We start from the raw sequence: 20244 nt of genomic DNA, 5'->3' as shown, positions 1-20244 counted from the left end.
CTACCCGATATTGCATGCTAATGGTTGGCGGTGGGCCCAGGGCCTGTTTACGAGTCAATTTTGTTTCCCACGGCTGCGCTCCCGGTCAGTCAACGCAAATGCCGCTGACACGACACCATGGTTGTATTAATTAAACCATGACACGACACAACCTCCTTTCATCCGCGAGCACTGAGTCGACAGAAGCTTGGAATGGCAAATCCAAAGCCTCTGATTGGTCGTCAGTTCGCCAGATGGTTTTGAAAATAGCTTTCGTGGCGAGTCTTGGGTAGGAAAGTTCTGATAATGCTAAAATTAGGGTGTACTTATGTAACTCGTATCTTCTTGGACGCACGTATCAAAAGATACCAAGTTTTGATTATTAGGGCCCTGCAGATAACTTCCTTCTTGAACTTCTGTCCTTTGTTTTCATTTTAATCATAATTCTTAACACAAACTTTCCTACCCTCTAACCTTTTCCTATAATATCCTCTCTAACTGACCCCATTTCCCTTTTCTCCTACCAACAGAAACGAATATGTGATACGTGGCAGCAAGTTGATATAAAGGACTGACTCATGAAAGTCCTTTTCAGGGTAACTACGCCCCAAATCCAAGTATTCCAATATGGCAATTTCACGTGCGAGGAAAAAGGTTTATGGAATTTGATCCGGCGCTCCTATTACTGTGACGAGCAAAAAAATGATTACGGTAGTCGTCTACTCTAGTCGATAGTCCTCTTGGCAAGGCGCAGACCGCTTAAGTTGAGGAGCTCCTTGCGAACTAACTTGCTATGTTGCTAAGTGCATTCATAAATTTTCCGACATTCCCGCTTGCAGTGTATCTATTGGTGTGGTATATTTGCTAGCATTTTTTTTAAATTTTCTAATTTCGTGGGGGGTAAAGTTTATGCATTCTTGTTCTTCAAAATCATCGAGATTAGAGACCAATAGACCATAGGCATAGGATAGGTACCGTGCGTACAGCCTGAGCCTACTGCCTACTCTGTAGTCTGTAGAGTGTAGTCTGTGCCAACTGCCAATGTTAACATACCCTTGCAACAGGATCATCTCCAGACACAAGCGTCAAGCAGCTGTTGGCTGTGAGGCTCACAGCAAGTGTGTGGTCACGCTGCTCACGCAGATGGACTGCAGAGGTCCATACCTACTACCTAGTGTCCTAAGTGTGTTGGAGGCACCATCCTAATCTAGCAGAGCTCCGGCCTCCGAGTCTGCTGCTTTGCTTTCTCTTTCTGACAGAGAATTCAGGCTGGTGGGCGCATTTGTCGCCACAAGTCTTAACCCCAACTATAAAAAATGTAAACATACCTACTCGTCTAGTAAGTCGTACAGTAATGAAACAAACAAAAATTTAGATGCCTCTAGAGTCTAGGCTCTGTGCCATGTGGCTCTGTTACTGAGTGTTAGCTCTATGCTCTTTCTTATAGCCTAATCCCTATTTAACTTTGACCCATTTCCTCTTTAATTTCTCTAGAGTCTGGACTCATGATTCCTGAAAAAGGCAAATGTAGTAGTAGGTAGGATGCATTGGTCATTAGGTACTTGAAGTTCAAAAGCTAGGAGTTAGGTTGTAACTTGTAAGCAACACCTAATAGCTACTACTTTGTTTGTTGCTTCTGAGTTCTGACTTCTGAGTCAGAATCAAAACTTCTGAGTTCTGACTTTCCTATTTCTAGGTACTTGTTTTTAAGGGTCTATAAATTTCCTGCTCTATTATTTGAATTTATTTTCAATTACTGAAATTCTTAGTGATCATAAATCATCATATTGATTATTAATGCATTATGATTACTTAATTGTAAATTTTAACCTTTTCTTGGTGCTCAGGCAAGCATTGAAATATTTAAAAATTGAAATTTCAAAATTAGAGGAAGAAAGTAAACTAGTAAAGTAAGAAGTATTAAATGAAATATTTATTTTAAAACATTTTGCATATTGGAGGTTTAAGGGAGAGGTCTAGCCTAAAATGTTCAGATTTGGCATTTTCAGTTTTTAGTCTCATCTTAAAGCTGACATTCTGCCCTATCCTTTGCAAGTCACTGCTAGCTTCCTTGAGTGGAATTAGGCTACAGAAGCCTGTAGTTTGGTCTCTATGCTACATTGAGTGTCTATTTCAAGGCGCGTGGACCTTTGTCGCACTGTCCTGAAAAGTTCAACTATTTGTCACGGAAAACATATCTCCTCTTAGAGTTTTGAAGCTACAGCGATGAGACATATACCATTCCATTTGTAAAGACCATACCTATCGAGTAACGAAGCCCTTTTTTTAGATTTGTGCATAGTTTGGATTCAAAATGAGGAGGAAGGGGGGAAAATGAGAAAAAATGGAATAATGCTTGTAAAAAAACTAAGGCAAAAATAAAAAATCGGGCTTCGTTACTCGATTGGTATGGTCTTTACGAATAGAATGGTATATGTCTCATTGCTGTAGCTTCAAAACCCTAGGAGGAGATAGATTTCTACAGTACCGGTACCCCCTTTTTTGTCTGTTTTATATGAATTTCACGTTTTCTATAAATTTTTCTGAAAAAATCACAGGAACGAAAATGTCTTAGAATTCTGTTTTACATATGTGTAGCAAGTTTCAGAGTGATCCATCCGTAAACAAAAAAGTTTTTCCGGAGGGTAGACCTCCTCCTTAAATTGCACTAGATTGACTAAAAGAATTTATCATATTTGGTCACTACACACTACAAAGAACGAACACAGTACACAAAATATTTTGTGTATAATTAAAATTTACAGTAGTTATTGCAAATGAAAAAATTAATAAAAAAATTTAATTTAGTTCAACTGAAGCAAGTTACATAATATGTACATAACTTGTACCGTTGTGGTCGTATGTAATATAATATGTATTGTTAAATAATTAAAAAAATATTGATGCTTCTGCCTTTTAAACAAATGCAGAAAGAGTGTCAATTTCATTGTCCAAGACTCCAAGTCACAACTTTTATTTAAATGCTCATATTTTAATTTTTGGGCATGGTAGGTGGTGATGCTATGGACAGAATAATGTTCAGATAATTATTGATTGAGTGAGGCTGCAGTGAGACTGAGGCATGATAAGGAAGCCTCAAACTCAAACCAGAAGCTGTGCTGGGTCTCTTTGTGAGTTAAATTTCCAATTCAAGTGACCATATTGTAACTTGCCTGTGAAAGGGTTAATGTTTTTTGGGGGAATTTTACTGATTAGTGACCACAGTTTGTTGTCCTGGCTGCCGGGTCATTTTTCTGTATCAGTAACAAACATAGCTCGATGATAGCAGATAATGAGATATTATTAAAAACCAGTTCATTTTTATTTTTATGATCTAGTTACAAATTGTATTCAATATCTATTGCATGATAATGCTGGTATCCATGAATGGACCATGATACTACCCTGGTACACTTGTAGGACTGAAAAAATCTTTTAAAGTTTGAAAAAGTACCTGGTTTGCCATTGTGTTTTGACAAACCTGCAAAATACCTCTACCAAGCACAATTTTCAGAACATGGTTTTTGAATCTAAGCGATCGTCCACTGTCACAAGCTTTAGGATGTGTCATGGTTTTGGACTTGAATGATGTTCTAAAATGAAAGTTCAATTGTTTTATTGTCTTTATATTATGCCTAACATTATTTCAGCTAATGCTGCCTTGCCTACCTTTGTATGATAATTCATAATTGTTGAATTTAAATTGTTTACCTCTGTAATTACTAACTTAGATGAGTTGCCTATGGGCTATGGTGCTTGGGTACCAGCATAAATTGATGGTCACTCCAGTAACTTTATGAAACCACATCATATCATGATCAGTGCCTGATGCATGTTCTAATCAAAATATCAGTTTCTGTTCTTTTATGCTTCAACCTCAGACTAAGCCTTTGAAGATACCAGGCAGCTGGGCAGGGTGAGGCTGGAAAATGCTTCTGATTCTGCTGTTACTGTACCAGTAAAACATAGCTGGTCTTTTCTTGAACCTAGATAGGCAGGATAGAGGTGTGGAGGCTAAGGCCTTGCTGGCAATTGGAAAAAAATGTGTTCTTTCAATGAAAAGTAAATGGCAAAAATTTGATAAATGGTGCAAATGCAATGTTGCAACTATGAAAGAACACAATTTTAAATAATAAGCCTTTAGAGTCAGCAAAATAATTGCCACAGTTGGGACTCTCAATTTTGTTGAGGCCTAGAGCCTCATTAACTTAACTTGAGGTGGTAAGAATTTATATAGGTACCTACTGGATGGAAGCACCTTATCATGTTAAAAGAACTTGATTAATACACAGACAGACAGAAAGACGACATGGCGAGTACAATAGCGGCTTTTTTCCATAAATGAGAAAATTTTCTAAAAAGATGACTTTGGGGAAGCCTGATATAGATCAACAACCTTTTCATTAATTTTCTAAGGAAAATGGGTTAGCTTCACTAACAGATTGAATCTGTTAGTGAAGCTGAAGTTCTGAAGTTCAAATGCAATTCTAATATCTTCCCATAGTTCACATATTTTTGATAAAATAATCTTTTTTTTACAGCATTTCTGATATCAATTAGTAGACATAGGGCAAGTTGACACACAAAGATTCACTTTGTCCAAAGCATTTGAAAATGGAAGAGACCCAAGAAAAAAAATGCAATCTGGACAATGGAAATCAAGTTGAATGTAAGTGTATGTCATGTATATTTGTATATACACTGAATAGTTTTTCAATGTATCATTATATTGTGACATTATCCTGAAGCAATTTATAAAAACTCATTTCTTCATAATGTTAAACAATGACCTAAATTTAACTAATGAACACAACATTGATCATTTTGCTTTATTTGGATCTATAATTTATAAGTTAGTAAACCTACCTGAAATACCCATACCACTGGCTATTTGTTCCAATCAATTACCATATGTTTGGAAATCCTGCCCTGCCTCTAACTGCACAGGAGCTGTTCCATAATTACCATGACATCAGGTAACATAAGAAGCAAATATAAGAATATAATTTAATGAAAACTCTAGTGATATCTTGATGTACTTCATTTGCTTAGATGTATTATTAAAATGCAGTAAAATAAATTTCATATTGGTATTAAATTCTATATCAGTGTTAAAAACTTGTGGCAATTGTGTAGTACATTTATTTCTCTGAGAAATCTCCATGGTGGTCAAGTTTTACATGCATTCCAAAAATGTTTTCTTATTAAGGCAAAATCCAAATAGTTAATTTATGTTCAAATTCCCCTTTAATTAATGATTATATTTGTGCAGGTGTGAAGCTTGTGGATGAAGAACACATGAACTGTGTAACTACGTTATGCCCGGATGGCACAGTGCGCTTTAAGCCTTGTCTCAATATTGTTAGGTTCAACACGGTCGAGTCATACATCAGGTCATTGTTGTTTTGTGGTGTCAATCTTTCCAAGGTAAATTATTATTGAACCTTATTCTGGTTTCCCTGAGTTTTCTTATGCATGTGCCTAGTACTTGATTTATTTCATATGCTATTTTTAATATTTAAATTATTACATTTGTTAGTACCTGTGTCCTGTTCAAATTTAGCAGAGTCTTTGAAATGCTAATTAATGAAATTTTCAAACAACTCTTCCTGTACATGCAGATCAGTTGTTTGGTTGGCTCTCATCCTGGAAGTCATCCATTGCTTTTAGCTATAAGCTGATAGGATGAGGATAATTTGTGATCAACATCATGTGGTGGTTTTTGTTCTTTCACCATTTTTCAGTAACTATCAAACATAGTATTATTAGAAATTAATGCACAGTTTTAAACAAATTTTCTTCCTTTTGTCATACCTACTACATTCATTGCATAATGTTAGGTCAAGTTTAAATAGCCTTCCTGAGTATATACGTAGGTATATGTAATTATGATGAAATTTTATATGATATTATTAAATTTTCTTTGTGTAATAATGTATGCATTGTTTGATATTTTTATTCCAGGATTATTATATATTATATTCACTAAATTTAAGATAAAATACCGTAGCTCTTTAATGTTATCCTCCGTATGGAGGCACCTACCTTGTGTTTGACCCTCTTGCTGCTGGCAGATGCTTTGAGAATGTTATTTCCAATGACAACATACATGTCATGTTATTTATGATGTTATTTCCCATGACAATACACATGTGGCATGTTATTTATAAAAAAAAAAGACTGGGGAACAAAATTTTCTCCAAATGTTGCACTTGAGCCATTATCTTCTGAATTACATGGGATATATTATATATGCAACTGTTTACCTAAAACTCAAATCAAAACTTGAGCCTAATTTAAATTTTGTCACCTTTTAATAAGTCAACTTGAGACAGGTAAATAGATAAGTTTTGTATTTTGCTACATATGTTCTCTTCTTTATTCTCTAGTGAGGTTTGTATGTTTTTAAACATTTGTAGTAAAACATCAAGACATTTTGTCAAGTTTTCCTGTAGCCTGTCTGTGTCTGATAGTGTATATGTATTTTAAAATGTGTTTGTTCCCCTGAAGGTTGTTGACTACGGTTGTGGAGATAAACGCTTCCTAACTCAAAGCCTCCTCAAAATGCCTTGTCTCACTGAAATTGTGTGTGTTGACAAGAATTTACGTCACCTGGTGAGTTGTGTCTTGAAATTGTTTTCAAACTCCCGAAAATATTATACGTAAACATGTTATTATTACCTCATTTGTCATTACCTTACTACGTATTTCTATAACTGTAATTACCTACCATTTGACATTATTTTACTCCTTCCATAATTGGTTTCTATATTATGAATATACTTATCATTTCTCTGTCAAATCTCCTATGTTTATTCTTTACTTCTACTATTTATCAAAACGTATTTCTTCAAATTGACTTTAAAACTCTGAAATCAAGCAATTTATTTTCAATTTTAGTATGTAATTATGGGTATGTATCAGTATGTAATTGAGAATCTCAATGAACACTGCTATGTCATCAATTTGTTATCACTACGCTGTGCTTCCATTAGTCTGCCTCTCTGTAATTGCTCTACAAAATTTTATTAAATACTTCGATTGTTCCTAGAATCGAATATCTCAATCCGCACAGAGTTCCTTATGTACAGAAAGAATAGAAACAAAACAAAGAAGTTAGTCTGCTCACCATTGTAGCTGGACTAACATTGTTATTTCCCATTGTAGCTGGAAAAAATCTTATGTTTTCAAATTGAAAAAAAAATCTAATGTTTTACAATTTTGCTATCCTTATTTATTATAGGTGTTAGATCGCAAGGCCAGTTCAATACCTAGTCTTTTTATCCCCATATCAATAACAACTTTGTCTGTGATTTGACATCTCGAAGTTTAAAAATTACAAATAAGGCATCAGAAGAATCAATGAGAGGTAGATTGACCTGAAAATAATATGACAGGTGCGAGAGAAGTTGATGTGGCAGGAGTCCACTGATCGAAGAGCACTTACCGTGCGTGTACGTCTTATCGAAGCTGATGTCTTGGATCTGCCAGAGCCTGTAGCTTCTCCACACGTGGTAACGCTCATCGAAGTGTGAGTCTTGTGTGGAATTCTGCTTACGAGCAAAGATTCGTGTATGTATTAACACAGTTCTACCCCAGTTGTTGACCATTTTATGTCAATCACGTTTCTATTGTACTCTTCACAGACCCCACGAGTCGTGTCCTAGTAAGTAATGAAGTAAGGTACAACTCTTACAAAATTCTTATTTCTGGTCAGAAGGAATGGATTGTGTATCGTCGTATGTGATAAGGGGCTTGTTGTCCATAATGCTGTTAATTACCATATCAGTGATAATTTCAAATTATTTAGAAATGTTATCACTAATTTACGTGATAAGACTTATTAGATGGAAGCTCATACTATTTAATAGTAAACAGATAGCAACTTATAGGATGCGGTCCTCTTTATCGGCTGATGAAAATTGCGCATGAATTAAGTTTACACTCTTTTCCGCCTTTTAATTTCCATCTAGTGTTCAGTCAGTTCAGTGTCTTGACAAAACAATCTGTTTGCGCTACTTGAATATTTTTTATTTTATTGAAGTACTCAGATATTTCTCTTTTGTATTTACTGTTGAAATCATTATTTTTCTTCAGAATCGAACATTTTCACATTCATCAGCTGCCTTCGCTTCTATGGGGAATATTTGGGGTGCTCAAACCCAAAATCGTGATCTTGACGACTCCCAACACGGATTTCCATACGGACCATCCGCTGCCTGATGGCAAGAAGTTCAGAGACCCCGACCATAAATTTGAATGGACTAATGCGGAGTTTCGTCGCATTTGCGTTGGCATCACTAGCATCTACACGAGCTATTGTGTCGCGTTCGACGGCTGCGGAGTTGGCAAAAGTCCTGGTGTGTATTGCTCTCAAATTGCTATCTTTGCTTACGATGAAGTGTTATTCAACAAGGGGCAGTTAGCTCGCTGTACTCAGCCTACAGTCAAGTCCATCTTAAACCAAGTGTCCGATGCTCAGGCAGATAAAGCTAATCTCTTGAAGCAATCTTCAATTGAAAACAGTGCCAATTTATCGCATAAGAAACAGTGGAGAGATAAAAAGCAAGCGAGACTGAGCGAGCTCCCGCCCGCCCGAACTAGCAACGAGAGAGCAATAGACGCGGTGCTTGCAGTGGTGCGCAACATAGAGATGATGCCTGGCAAGTCGTCCCTGAAAGCTCCTGTGATGCCGGAAGACTGGTCCAAGTGGAGCTCTGTGTCCGCTGAACTGAAAACTCCTGACATTTTGTTGCCTGAACCTGAAGAGGCTCCTTCCACCGAGAGATTTTTAAGCAACAAGTTCAATATCGTGTTGGACTTGACGTATCTCAACGTCTTTGCTCAGTTCTTCAACGAAATGAAGTATAACATCAGTTGTTTTTCTTGGTGCTTAAGCTCTCAGAACACTCATAACCCTTTCATAAATAAGGTCCAAAGACTCACGGTTGAATGGAATTACTTGGATCTTGTTAGCGTTCATCTCACGGACCCGACTTATTACCTGATATTCCTGAAACTGGTCACGCCACGCCAGGCGCCAGTTTCTCTTCAGTGTTCGTCAGGCCTACGTTACTACGATGACGAAGACGATGGCGCTTGCCATCCTAGCCATCGCACCTATAAGAAGCACTGCAAACAATGTCCGTTCATTTACTTTAAGCGAGTGACCCTTGACAGACTAGATGAGGTTCCCAAGCTTGTGGACACTCAAGCCTCGTATCAGAGCCACGTTATTTACGAGAAAAGCGACACCACTAAAATATTCTTTTCGTTCGCCCTCTTACGCAAATTTCTGGATTACCGCAAAGACGATGGCTTCGTCAGGTATATATACTATGTGTGATTCTTTATTGTGTTGCAATGTTTTTATAAGTTAATTCCCTATTAACGTCTTTCTTGTACCACAACGAGCTTTGAAGAAATGTTTTAAATAGTTTCACCAACCAGATCAACTATCAAGTACAAGATAGTTAATTATCCTTTTCTATCTATTCTGTCGACTCACGATGTTATCATGCTACAGTTTTAATTAAACTTGTATACGTTTCATCTCTTGTCAGGACTGCTCTGTCTGATCTGTCCTACGAACGCCTATTCGTCGGTGAACACGAGTATTGGAGCTGTTGTTTTCCTGATCTCAGCGATGATGAATCTAGCATCGTTGACAACTCATCGTGCATTATCTCCTCGACTACCGCCACCGATGCAACAGAATACAGCACTACCACCAACGCTGCTCCGGAGGTCAATAGAAACAAGTTTTCGACCACCGAGGACACGTTATCTAGATTTCGAGGTGTGACGGGCGACGTGAGTGACTTGACTTTCGCTAATGAGGTTGGGAGAGTAGCTTGTCCTTACTTCAGCGAGAAGGATGCTGGCAACAAGTGTCCTGATGACTCTCCCATGGCGCTCATTGCGGCCCTGCAGCGAGCTTCTCCTTTCGCTGATGTGGCTTTTTCGGGAACTCAAAATCGGTGTAGTTAGTGTTTTGCACACGCTCGCCTACCTCATCTGAATTTGTCCATGGAGACATGTTTACCGACTTCTCTCTGTTTGCTCAAGAAAGGACTTAATTTTTTTTATTTTTATTTTTTTTTTTTGCGTTGGTGAAATTTTTTTGAGGAGTCTCGACTGCTGTTGGATCAACACTCAAGCTCATGTTCAGAAAGACTTCTTCCGACCCCACGCATGATTTGGTGTATCGCTTTTCTTCTTTTGGAATTTACTCACCGCGGATGGAGTTTATAAATTTATGTTACCACGTATAAGAAACAGGAGCCATTTGCTGACTTGTTTCTACTTTAAAATCAGTATGTACATCTAGTTACTAGTACTACTGTACTAGTTCATGCGTTGAATCTACTTTACTAGTTCATGCGTTGAATCTACTTTACTAGTTCATGCGTTGAATTGAACCCTAGTAATCGTTTGTTTCCTCCTTGAAGCAATTTTGTTTCAGCTTTTGTAGTTATATCCATTCTTGCCAAATTATTACTGTTTACAGTTTAATTCCTCAAATTCTAATATTTGCTTCCTGTTTCATTATATTCGAGTTGAATATTACCCATTTTATCGTCATGAATGGCTGCTTCCTTCAATTTATGCGTTAATAAAAATGTATTCCTCGTTTCTCTAGTATCGACAGTCCTAAGTGTAATGGGCTGCTATATTATTTACAATTGGCCTCCCGGATGAGGAATGAGAGCTGTTATTTCGATGTGGCACACGACAACGGCAAGCCTTGACGTTTCAAGTGCTGGTGGCAGCAAATGACGATATTTAATAAAGATATTCTAGCAGGATGAAGGAAGCAATGAATTATGATATTAATTGCACGAAAGTACTGTAAATTGAGGGTATGACTCGAAAAAATAATCAATAGTATAATTTCAGGTTTTATATTTGTGTAGAACATTCCCACGACACAGTAAGAAACCATAGATGAATTGATATAGTTTTTAACTGGTTAAATGAAAAGCCTATCGTCAAACAATCCTCACCAAACCAATAACCCTACATTACAAAAAAGGGAAAGAACTCAACATAGTAGACAACAATCAAATAGACACGATAACTTCGTGAGCCATGAAGTCCCCTCCCCTTTACAAACAATCGCGGCCATTCACTCTAACTTCGTGAAACAGCAGTTTAACCAGTATACCTTTTGGACCGTATGTATGATCTTTCAAACGTTTCCCTTGCACCTCGTCATGGGAAACATTTCATTAGGACATTTCATCATTAACCAATTAAACCTATCATACATGTCCTTACGTTTGCGAACGCACTTTATACAATGATGAAATTTAATGGTTAATTGCTATAATGATGAAATGTCCCAATGATATGCCTCGTATGACGAGGCGTTGGGCCACCTCTATCAAAACGCCAGTAATTTATACACATCTGACATCGCATATTTGGGGATAATCCCGTCATATAATGGAATGCAAAAAAAACTTTGAGCAGCATTTACACGAACGACTAAATTGACAACCGTATACAAGCTCTTACTTTAATAGGCGACGATAAGTTGCAACACTAATATCCCAATAGTGTTTTGCTGCCAGCAACAGGAACGTGGCAACGTCAGAAAGCGGGCTTTCAAGGTTGGTATTGAGAACCGCGAGGCTTCGAACAGGCTCGGCTCTTCCCTACGAGCTTCTTCACTAATTAGGCTGGACTTCACTCCACTCGTTAATGAGATGGCGAAATGAATTTTTTTCATGCTTACCCAGCTATTTATTTACAGATGGTGAACAGTAGCAAAAAAAATCTACAAACTGCGTATTGAATGAGTTATGATGTAGGAATTGTCATGAAATTTTAAATATTAATGTTCATCAAGTCTGACCGTCACATGTATTTCAAGATGTCAACGCGTTCTAACTGTTATTCTCCACTGAATGGTATATTCAGCATTTCTTTATCAGCCTCCTTGTAGATATTACCTACCAAAAACTAGTTACAATCGAGCAGTATTGTACGTGGAGTGAAAATCTCATATATTTAACAGTTAATATACGGGAGAGTGAGCCTAGGTGAACGTCTGCTGGGTGCCCGGACACGTGGGGGTGCGAGGCAACGAGAGGGCGGACAAGGCGGCGTCATCGGACCAGGCGATCCATAGTGAGCAGGTCCCTTGCCGGGACCACTACCCTATCATCAAGGCAAGCATCCGCCATATCTGGTGGGAACAAACTAAGAACAATTCAGGATTGTGTACAAACGTAGAGTTCATCATACCAGAAATCCTGGAAGATGGAGGTAGCGCTGTGCAGACTAAGGATCGGCCACACGCGCCTCACTCACAGCTACCTGATCGAACGCCGTCCGATGCCGTATTGCAATGATTGTTTGGTACCCCTGACGGTCTTCAGAGATACCCGGCAAAAAGGGACTGGCTGGAATATCATAATACAAAGACTAAAGGGTAGCGAGTAGCCGAGCTTAAGGCCGATCGAGTATCCCACAGGATGGTCGCGAACACCTCGCTCTCAGACTTCACCGCACTTTGACTACCAGCCTTAATATACATGTAATGTGCTGCAAATTATCTAGTGTGGTTGCTGTGAAAATACAGCAAGATTTAGCAACTTTAAAACTATTAAAAAATAATACTTCGATTGAATGAATATCTAACAAGACACAAACCTATATGTATCACCCCTAAACGAGTTGCTTATATAAGATATACGTATGTCAACTAAATATCTTACAATCAAAAATGTTCTAAACACGATAATTCACGTAAAAAACAAAATCAGACGCAAACAACCAAACTAAAAAACGCTCTAAGTCCCAATAACAGCCAAAAATGATATGGTAGTGGGGTCCTGCACAAGGCATTGGAGGGAATGCAATTGAAATTGACCACCAATCAAGCTGTCCGAAAACCTCCACATGTTGCACGTTCAAAGCATGACGCTCTTGACTGCATCATTGCTCACTTTTCTCATCGTAAATGTGACTTGAGTACAGGATTTTTCTATATCTCACAAATGTCATAGATAGTGAGCCGCTCTGGAGTGTGATGCTTTGGCAGCGTTCAAGTACCGTAGCAGATGTAGCGTCAGCAGGTCTCGGTGTTCACATAACGTGTTTTTCCCGCGACGATGTAACACAACCGATTCGCATTTTAAAAGCTAAATATTGATATTCAACTGGTTTATTAATTATTTTTCTATTTTAACACGCTTAAATGCCATAATAAGCATTTGTTCGCCATTTTGACACATAAGTTCGATATGAATCTCAGTTTTTCACTCGGCGGTCCCGTCATATTCACTTGATTAATTCATTTGAGGAGCTTCAGCAAATTAATTACACTGTATTTCACTAAAGGTCATTGGGTCTCCAATCATAAGCTCTTGAGGAAATATAGGGTAAGATTTGGAGTGTGCTCCAGCTGGTACAGACTAAACAGCTCAAGCCATCCACAGACGAGTCTAAGAGGGCAGGCGTGAGCGGCCAGACCTTGTACAAAAATTCGCCTGCACACGGACATAAGAGGCAGGGTGGCCCAGTGAGGACAGTTCAAAGTACCAGGATTATTAGAGCAGTAAGTTCTAGGTTCGATCCCAGCAACATGACACTATTCTGGTCAAATGTGCGAGGATGCGGGGTGGTTAAGCATAGGAAAATTAAAGCAGCGAGCTGCATGTTCGAGACCGCAACAAGCTGTAAATGTTCTGCGATGTTAAGAATCGGCGACAGATCTAACGGCCAAATCAACGCTGACACTGCTATACTCTACTATGATAAAATAGCAAACACTAGTGCTTGGCGCATGGATGCCCTCTGGAACAACACTAAGAAGCTTACTCAAGCCAACAGACTTGACGCACCCAACTGTCTGTCTTAAATGAGCGCTAGCTTTCTCACACCAGAAGTTAACCCCACTAACCTCGTGAAGCAGAGGCAAATTTTACGCCTCACATGCTATTCTTACCAACAGTTTATTCGTGTTAAATGGTGCTGGTGACGCTAACAATATCGCACATCAATAATCAGATCAAAGTAAGTACTTCACACAAACATTCATTACTAACAATACGTAAAAATTCTAATACTTCTCGATACAAATTTCAAAACGACAGAAACTCAAAACAAATTAGTAAGTAGACAATGAAGAAACATAAAGAAACCACACGTAACATATGTAATGGATGTGACCCAATCCCGAACTGCGTGCGCAACATTAAAAAGAAAATATGATCTTTTAAAACTTTCAGTGCTGTCTAAGAGTCCATTCAATCGCATGCCCAAGTCCGCACATATTTTGCAAATTCACATGAAATGAAATTCATCACTACGGTGCACTATTGCTCCAATGCAGCAAACATTCCAACTTTATTTCTAATCTTGTGATCAGAAATGTTCAGTCAAAGCACAATATTGGAGTTCTCCCTACACAGCATGATACGTGCTAACCAAAGATTATAAAAATATTCACATCACAATCAAAGCAGGTGTAATCTCAGAATAGGAGGAATCTCTTCTCCGAATCCATAAGATTTAAGGCAAATTGAGCATATCGTAATCAGAATAAAACTTCTGCGTTGCTTCATAAACTTTGTCCATTACTGTGACCAGGCCGGGGATCTTCTTCATTGACTTTTCAATAGCGGCTTCAGATTCCCCAAAAAGCTGAAAATAGAACAGACGTTAGTTCCTATCAGGAAGATTGCAAGCAGAATCAGTTCCAGAGAGTAGGCTCAATTGAACATGCAAACAACATTGGTTGGTTCCTGCCATAAAGATGGCAAGCATAAACACTTCCAGAGTGAGAGCTAAATTCGCCAAGCAAGCCTGTTAATGACCTAGAATATCAGGACGCGTTCTCCTAATTGCGATGAAATGAATAACACTGAATAAGTAGAGAGCAAACAAGAAAAGTAAGTGAAGCTAAATAAGAATTAGTTCTAAATAAGAAAAATAATTGAAGCTGAAGAAGTTTTAAGCGCCAAATAAGACGGGTAAGGATTACGTGAGCGACATATATTGTAACAGCAACAGGATTTATGGGTCGAGTATATGACAGAAAAACTAAAGAAATATTGCCCGGAATTGTGAATTGTATCACGGACATCAGTGATTGCTCACCCTGGCCACCATGACCTTCTTGTCAGGAAGCAGCAGCATCACCGCGCCCACCGTCTTGCAGATGAGCCACGGGTGATGCTTGGCGAGCGTCTCCGCGTATATTGGCTTGGCGATGGGGGCAAGTTTGGTGTCCATGCTCACTGACTGAAGCTGCCTTAAGAAACCGCTCACAAACTCTGCACAATACATACGAATTAGGGACAAACTGACGCAGCTGCTGATAGGAACATTGCAAAGCGCGCCATAACATGGCTGCAGCTGATAGAACATTGCAAGACGCGCCATAACATGGCAGTTGCTGATATGGACATTGCAAGACGCGCCATAACTTGGCAGCGGCTGAAATGAACATCGTGTGACGCGCCATAACATGGCAGCAGCTGATATGAACATTGCAAGACGCGCCATAACATGGCAGCAGCTGATATGAACATTGCAAGACGCGCCATAACATGGCAGCAGCTGATATGAACATTGCAAGACGCGCCATAACATGGCAGCAGCTGATATGAACATTGCAAGACGCGCCATAACATGGCAGCAGCTGATATGAACATTGCAAGACGCGCCATAACATGGCAGCAGCTGATATGAACATTGCAAGACGCGCCATAACATGGCAGCAGCTGATATGAACATTGCAAGACGCGCCATAACATGGCAGCAGCTGATATGAACATTGCAAGACGCGCCATAACATGGCAGCAGCTGATATGAACATTGCAAGACGCGCCATAACATGGCAGCAGCTGATATGAACATTGCAAGACGCGCCATAACATGGCAGCAGCTGATATGAACATTGCAAGACGCGCCATAACATGGCAGCAGCTGATATGAACATTGCAAGACGCGCCATAACATGGCAGCAGCTGATATGAACATTGCAAGACGCGCCATAACATGGCAGCAGCTGATATGAACATTGCAAGACGCGCCATAACATGGCAGCAGCTGATATGAACATTGCAAGACGCGCCATAACATGGCAGCAGCTGATATGAACATTGCAAGACGCGCCATAACATGGCAGCAGCTGATATGAACATTGCAAGACGCGCCATAACATGGCAGCAGCTGATNTCCAACACGTCATTATTGTGTGTCCAATACGTCATTATTGCGTGTCCAAGACGTCATTATTGTGTGTCCAAGACGTCATTATTGTGTGTCCAAGACGTCATTATTGTGTGTTCAGATGCAATAAGTAATTAATATCTGGCGTGTGTTCAGCGGCAACATGTTATTATTATGTATTAAACTACGAATAACGGACAAGCCGCCGTACAACGAACGGCGCAGACGGAAACAGTGTCATGCATGAACCTGCAGTCCGTTGTCCTGACAAATAACAGAAGCAAACCGCCACCTACAGAGCAGTACATATGGAGGGATCACAACTTGTGCTTTCCTGTGTATCAGATTGAATAAATTTGCTCACATTGACATCCAAAAGCATGAAATTACACTTTAAACAACTATCCACAATAAATATAATGCCTGTTGTGAAGTATAAAAGAGAACAATTAAACATTTCAAATGGTAAAAACTTACTTTGGAAACGAGATCGTTAGTGATGAAGTTGAACATAGTACCCAATCCCTCGAAAAACCTGCACAGAGAATACATGTAACCGTTAATAAAAATGAGGTCCTTCAGTACACACTACAACTCTAACTTTGTCTAAATTTTTTAGGTTTGCTACCTAGATCCGCTGCAACCATGTGATCCCAATCGATTCTTTCAATCTTCTTATCCTCTATGGTTAACTTTGTTTCATGAACTATTAACCAAAAATAATAAAAAATGCAAGAAAAAACGTCCTAAAATAATCATTCATTTTATTTTGGACAGAACACGAGTATCTAATTTGATAAAAAATAATCTTTTACCCTTGGTGCAAAGGCAACAACCAGGTTTTCATTTATAAAAATGCATATAGCCGGCGCGGCCTGTAGCAGCGCGCCTCTATAATGCCGGGCGCTCGTTGGTAGAGAAGTACCTAGTGGCGTCGCAGGGGCAGTGGTGGTAGCGTCAGCTCTTATAAGCTTGCGGTATTGCGCGTTATTTTTTGCTTTTGTGAAAAGATGAAGCAATGCACCCATGCTAACTATGCAGAAGATATGCCAACCAAATCCAGAGAATATTTAAATTTAATGAGAATAAACAATGATACGTATATTCTCCACAAAAACATACATATATTATTAAAATATAATTCCCACAGGTCTAAAGGCACATCAAAACATTCAAAGCAAAGACTTCAACAAAGCCTGGATGATGTTTAGCACCACATGTGGCACTAACTGTGGCAGTCACTGGGTAACGAATGCCCCTTCAGAACTGGGCAAACGAATGCCCAGTAAATATGGCAACAAATATATAACAATAATTTTCAGTTGCTGAGCAATGGTAGTATTTTGTACTCAAAATATTTTAAATATTACGGTATTGATAAAACACATATACTCAAGATATACTTGGTTAACTTTCAGTTCTCAAATTATCGCGTATAAATGTAAGTTTGGTTTCAACATTGGTAAAATATGGACTGCTGGGAAGATTTTGAGAAATTGTAGTTATTGTACATGTATAATAAGAATTAAATAGCTGCTAAAATTTGCCCCAGTTGATTAGGTACAACTACAAGCAATGAATTAGTATATCAGACAAATGGAGAGTCAATAAAATTGCAAACAAATAATGAATGGCAAATGAAAGGATTTTTAAAATGAACCATACATTAGCAGCAAGAAAACAAAGAAAACTAATATTGTCCAGAGAACAATATTGCTAATATGGAAATGTCAATACAAAAAGTGTGAAATAAAAGATGGACAAATGAATTGTACCATTGACATTGTTTTTGAGACCTCATGCATAAAAATATATATAATCAATAGAAAATCAAGGGATAAAATATATTTGTGATGGAGTATTATGCATACTTTTAGCTCTGTCATTGTAACCATTTGTAGAGAATAAAACCAACTTACTTGGTCATCTCACTGTATGCCCTGATATATCCATCTACTCCAAGGGCCTCTTCTTTGAGGCATTCTTGGAAGCCCTGCATGATGACATCCACATCCATGAGCGGGCTGGCTTCATGCTCGGGCGCTGTGGTGGTTTCTTGCAGGGCAGTAGCCGCTTCGTTGTCCAGCATGGGGGATGTTGGCTGATGGATATAACTTTGTGATGAGCAGTGGGCATGAGAGTGGCATGAGTGGCAAGTAATAAAAATTATAAGAGTGAAACTTCAATTTTTTATGTGACCAGCATTGTTCTTTATTTTTTTTTAACCATCAACTCTAGCCCTTTTTGCAAAACAGCCTAGCTCTGAAGTCTGGTGACTAGATGACATATTGCTTAATGTCTCTCCAATGGACACTATTTTACTTTTATACCCCATGTGTACAAGAATATATTCATCCAAAAATTTCTTACTAAGCAAACTAGTGTCAGGTTGTCCACTGTCACCACCCTTACTTACAATAGCAGTTCCCACATCACCTCCTTCTGTGATGTCATTGATGTATGCCAATATAAGCTCCTCAAGCATCCCCAAAGGCAGTCACAGACCAGTCACTAACCAACATCTTTCAGCTGCACTAGCAGCCAGCCTCTATTCGCATCTACTTGAGACGACCCCAGCAATCATGTCTATTGCAATAAAGTCAATATTGCTACCTGATTGAATCATGGAATACCTCACCGTATCTAACTCTAAATAAGTAACATCAAACAGGGTAAAAAGAGAGTTTTTTTTGTTTTTTCTTGATAACTTCTTACCATGTTAATTTCATAAACAACGTTGGGCTTGTTTTAGACGTCTTTACGAGGACTATCATTTGGGATCTCCAAAATAATTCCATATGCTATTCCTATGGTGCAAGAAGCAAAAAAAAAAATGTATCCCGAATTACCCCTGGGAATGGAGCAATACAGGACACTTGAAATTAAACTCAATTTTAAAACAATTGAAGCATGCAGAGTGTATTCATTCACTAATGAATACACAGATGTTCAAAAACTCGCTAAGTGAATGCAAGTACTTACGCTCTATTTTCTTGTCTATGATTGGTGGATTTTGCTTGAAAGGCCGTCAGTGATTGGCTGATGAACTTACTATCTGTTATGGTAACTTTTTTTGAAAGTAGGTACAGGCCCAGGACTCCAAAGTCCTCCTCTTCATTTGTAGCTGGTTTAGATGTAGAACAAATAAAGTTTTCTATGACTTGTACTTGTTTTTCCTTTAGGTAGTACATCTAAAGAGTTGTTTTAGTCAAATCAAAATGTTCAGTTTTAGTGAAAAATTTGAAAGTTTCATTGATTTATGTTATATCTCTCATGAATGTGAGAGTTTTGTTTCAATTATGAGTGGCTTGTACAAAATTTTCCAGCAGTGATCTCTTAAAAGTACATAGTCCTTATTTCAGGATGCTGTCAAAAATACAAGAATATTTACCGGTACTTAATTTAAAAAAAAGGCAATTACTAGAATTCGATTATAGTACTAGTCTTATAACACAAAATATCTCCTCTTACAACCTTAGAAGTATTAATGCTAAATGCTTAAGACCAAAACTTACCTCTATAGCAGACTGTGGAGAGATTTGCTCTTTAGATTCAACAGAAGACATGGTTGATATGGTGCTCAGTGAAAATAATTCTCTGAACAGCTATCAATACAGGGAAATTTGGACAATTTGCTGAAAAAGCCACAACTAACAAAGAAATTAGAAAAAGAAATTCAGGGTATAAATGCCAATTTGTTGGTTCAATGTCTTTCTAATAATTTGTTCACCAGTGGGCAACTGAATAAATTTTCTATAAAATGAATATTGTCTACAAGGTTCGTAGCCTCTGCAGAATCAGAACCATGTAGGTAAGGGAAATTGGCAAGCTCGATCCCTAACTTTGGAACAAGGATTGGCTCTGAGAGTCGAGTGCAAGCCAACGCCCTGCAGTTTGATTGCGCGCACCAATGCTTGGCGATTGTTTCAAGTCAATTGAACAAATTGACAAATTCCAAGTTGTGTTCAAAAATTAAAATTTTTGTAATTAAAAGCTTAATAGCTCTTAATTAAGAGCTTAATTAAAAAATTAAAATTTTTAAATTAAGCTTGTTCCGAGCTGTGTCGTATTCAAATA

The 20244-nt window shown here is 38.3% G+C and overlaps 2 protein-coding genes across 2 annotated transcripts; one reads left to right on the top strand and one right to left on the bottom strand.

The window, feature by feature from the left end:
* Window positions 1-4518: 4518 nt before the first annotated feature.
* LOC108674284 lies at window positions 4519-10614 on the top strand. Its single transcript, XM_018162223.1, has 6 exons — window positions 4519-4648; window positions 5252-5406; window positions 6490-6594; window positions 7377-7510; window positions 8077-9306; window positions 9543-10614. Exons 1-6 carry the CDS (start codon window positions 4594-4596, stop codon window positions 9967-9969), a joined length of 2106 nt encoding a protein of 701 aa, XP_018017712.1. The 5' UTR covers window positions 4519-4593; the 3' UTR covers window positions 9970-10614.
* Window positions 10615-10867: 253 nt separating this feature from the next.
* LOC108674285 (ceramide-1-phosphate transfer protein) lies at window positions 10868-19991 on the bottom strand. Its single transcript, XM_047881002.1, has 6 exons — window positions 19683-19991; window positions 18087-18268; window positions 16645-16702; window positions 16417-16459; window positions 15091-15266; window positions 10868-14634 (listed from the first exon to the last, which is right to left on the bottom strand). The coding sequence occupies exons 1-6, from the start codon at window positions 19731-19733 to the stop codon at window positions 14503-14505; spliced, it is 642 nt and encodes a 213-aa protein (XP_047736958.1). The 5' UTR covers window positions 19734-19991; the 3' UTR covers window positions 10868-14502.
* Window positions 19992-20244: the final 253 nt, after the last annotated feature.

This window comes from Hyalella azteca, unplaced genomic scaffold (genome assembly GCF_000764305.2).
Source record: "Hyalella azteca isolate HAZT.00-mixed unplaced genomic scaffold, Hazt_2.0.2 contig6803, whole genome shotgun sequence".
NCBI lineage: Eukaryota > Metazoa > Arthropoda > Malacostraca > Amphipoda > Hyalellidae > Hyalella > Hyalella azteca.
Note: the sequence above shows the minus strand (reverse complement) of the source record. Positions and strands in the feature narration are given on the sequence as shown.

Bases quoted from the DNA above. Each gene is read 5' to 3' on its own strand.
- LOC108674284 (XM_018162223.1), top strand. From the start codon at position 4,594: ATGGAAGAGACCCAAGAAAAAAAATGCAATCTGGACAATGGAAATCAA. The intron at 4,649-5,251 runs GTAAGTGTATGT...ATATTTGTGCAG, and splicing joins CAATGGAAATCAAGTTGAAT to GTGTGAAGCTTGTGGATGAA. The intron at 5,407-6,489 runs GTAAATTATTAT...GTTCCCCTGAAG, and splicing joins GTGGTGTCAATCTTTCCAAG to GTTGTTGACTACGGTTGTGG.
- LOC108674285 (XM_047881002.1), bottom strand. From the start codon at position 19,733: ATGTCTTCTGTTGAATCTAAAGAGCAAATCTCTCCACAGTCTGCTATA. The intron at 18,269-19,682 runs GTAAGTTTTGGT...TATATCCATCAG, and splicing joins CTCCACAGTCTGCTATAGAG to CCAACATCCCCCATGCTGGA. The intron at 15,267-16,416 runs GTTCATGCATGA...TGTATTGTGCAG, and splicing joins GTCAGGACAACGGACTGCAG to AGTTTGTGAGCGGTTTCTTA.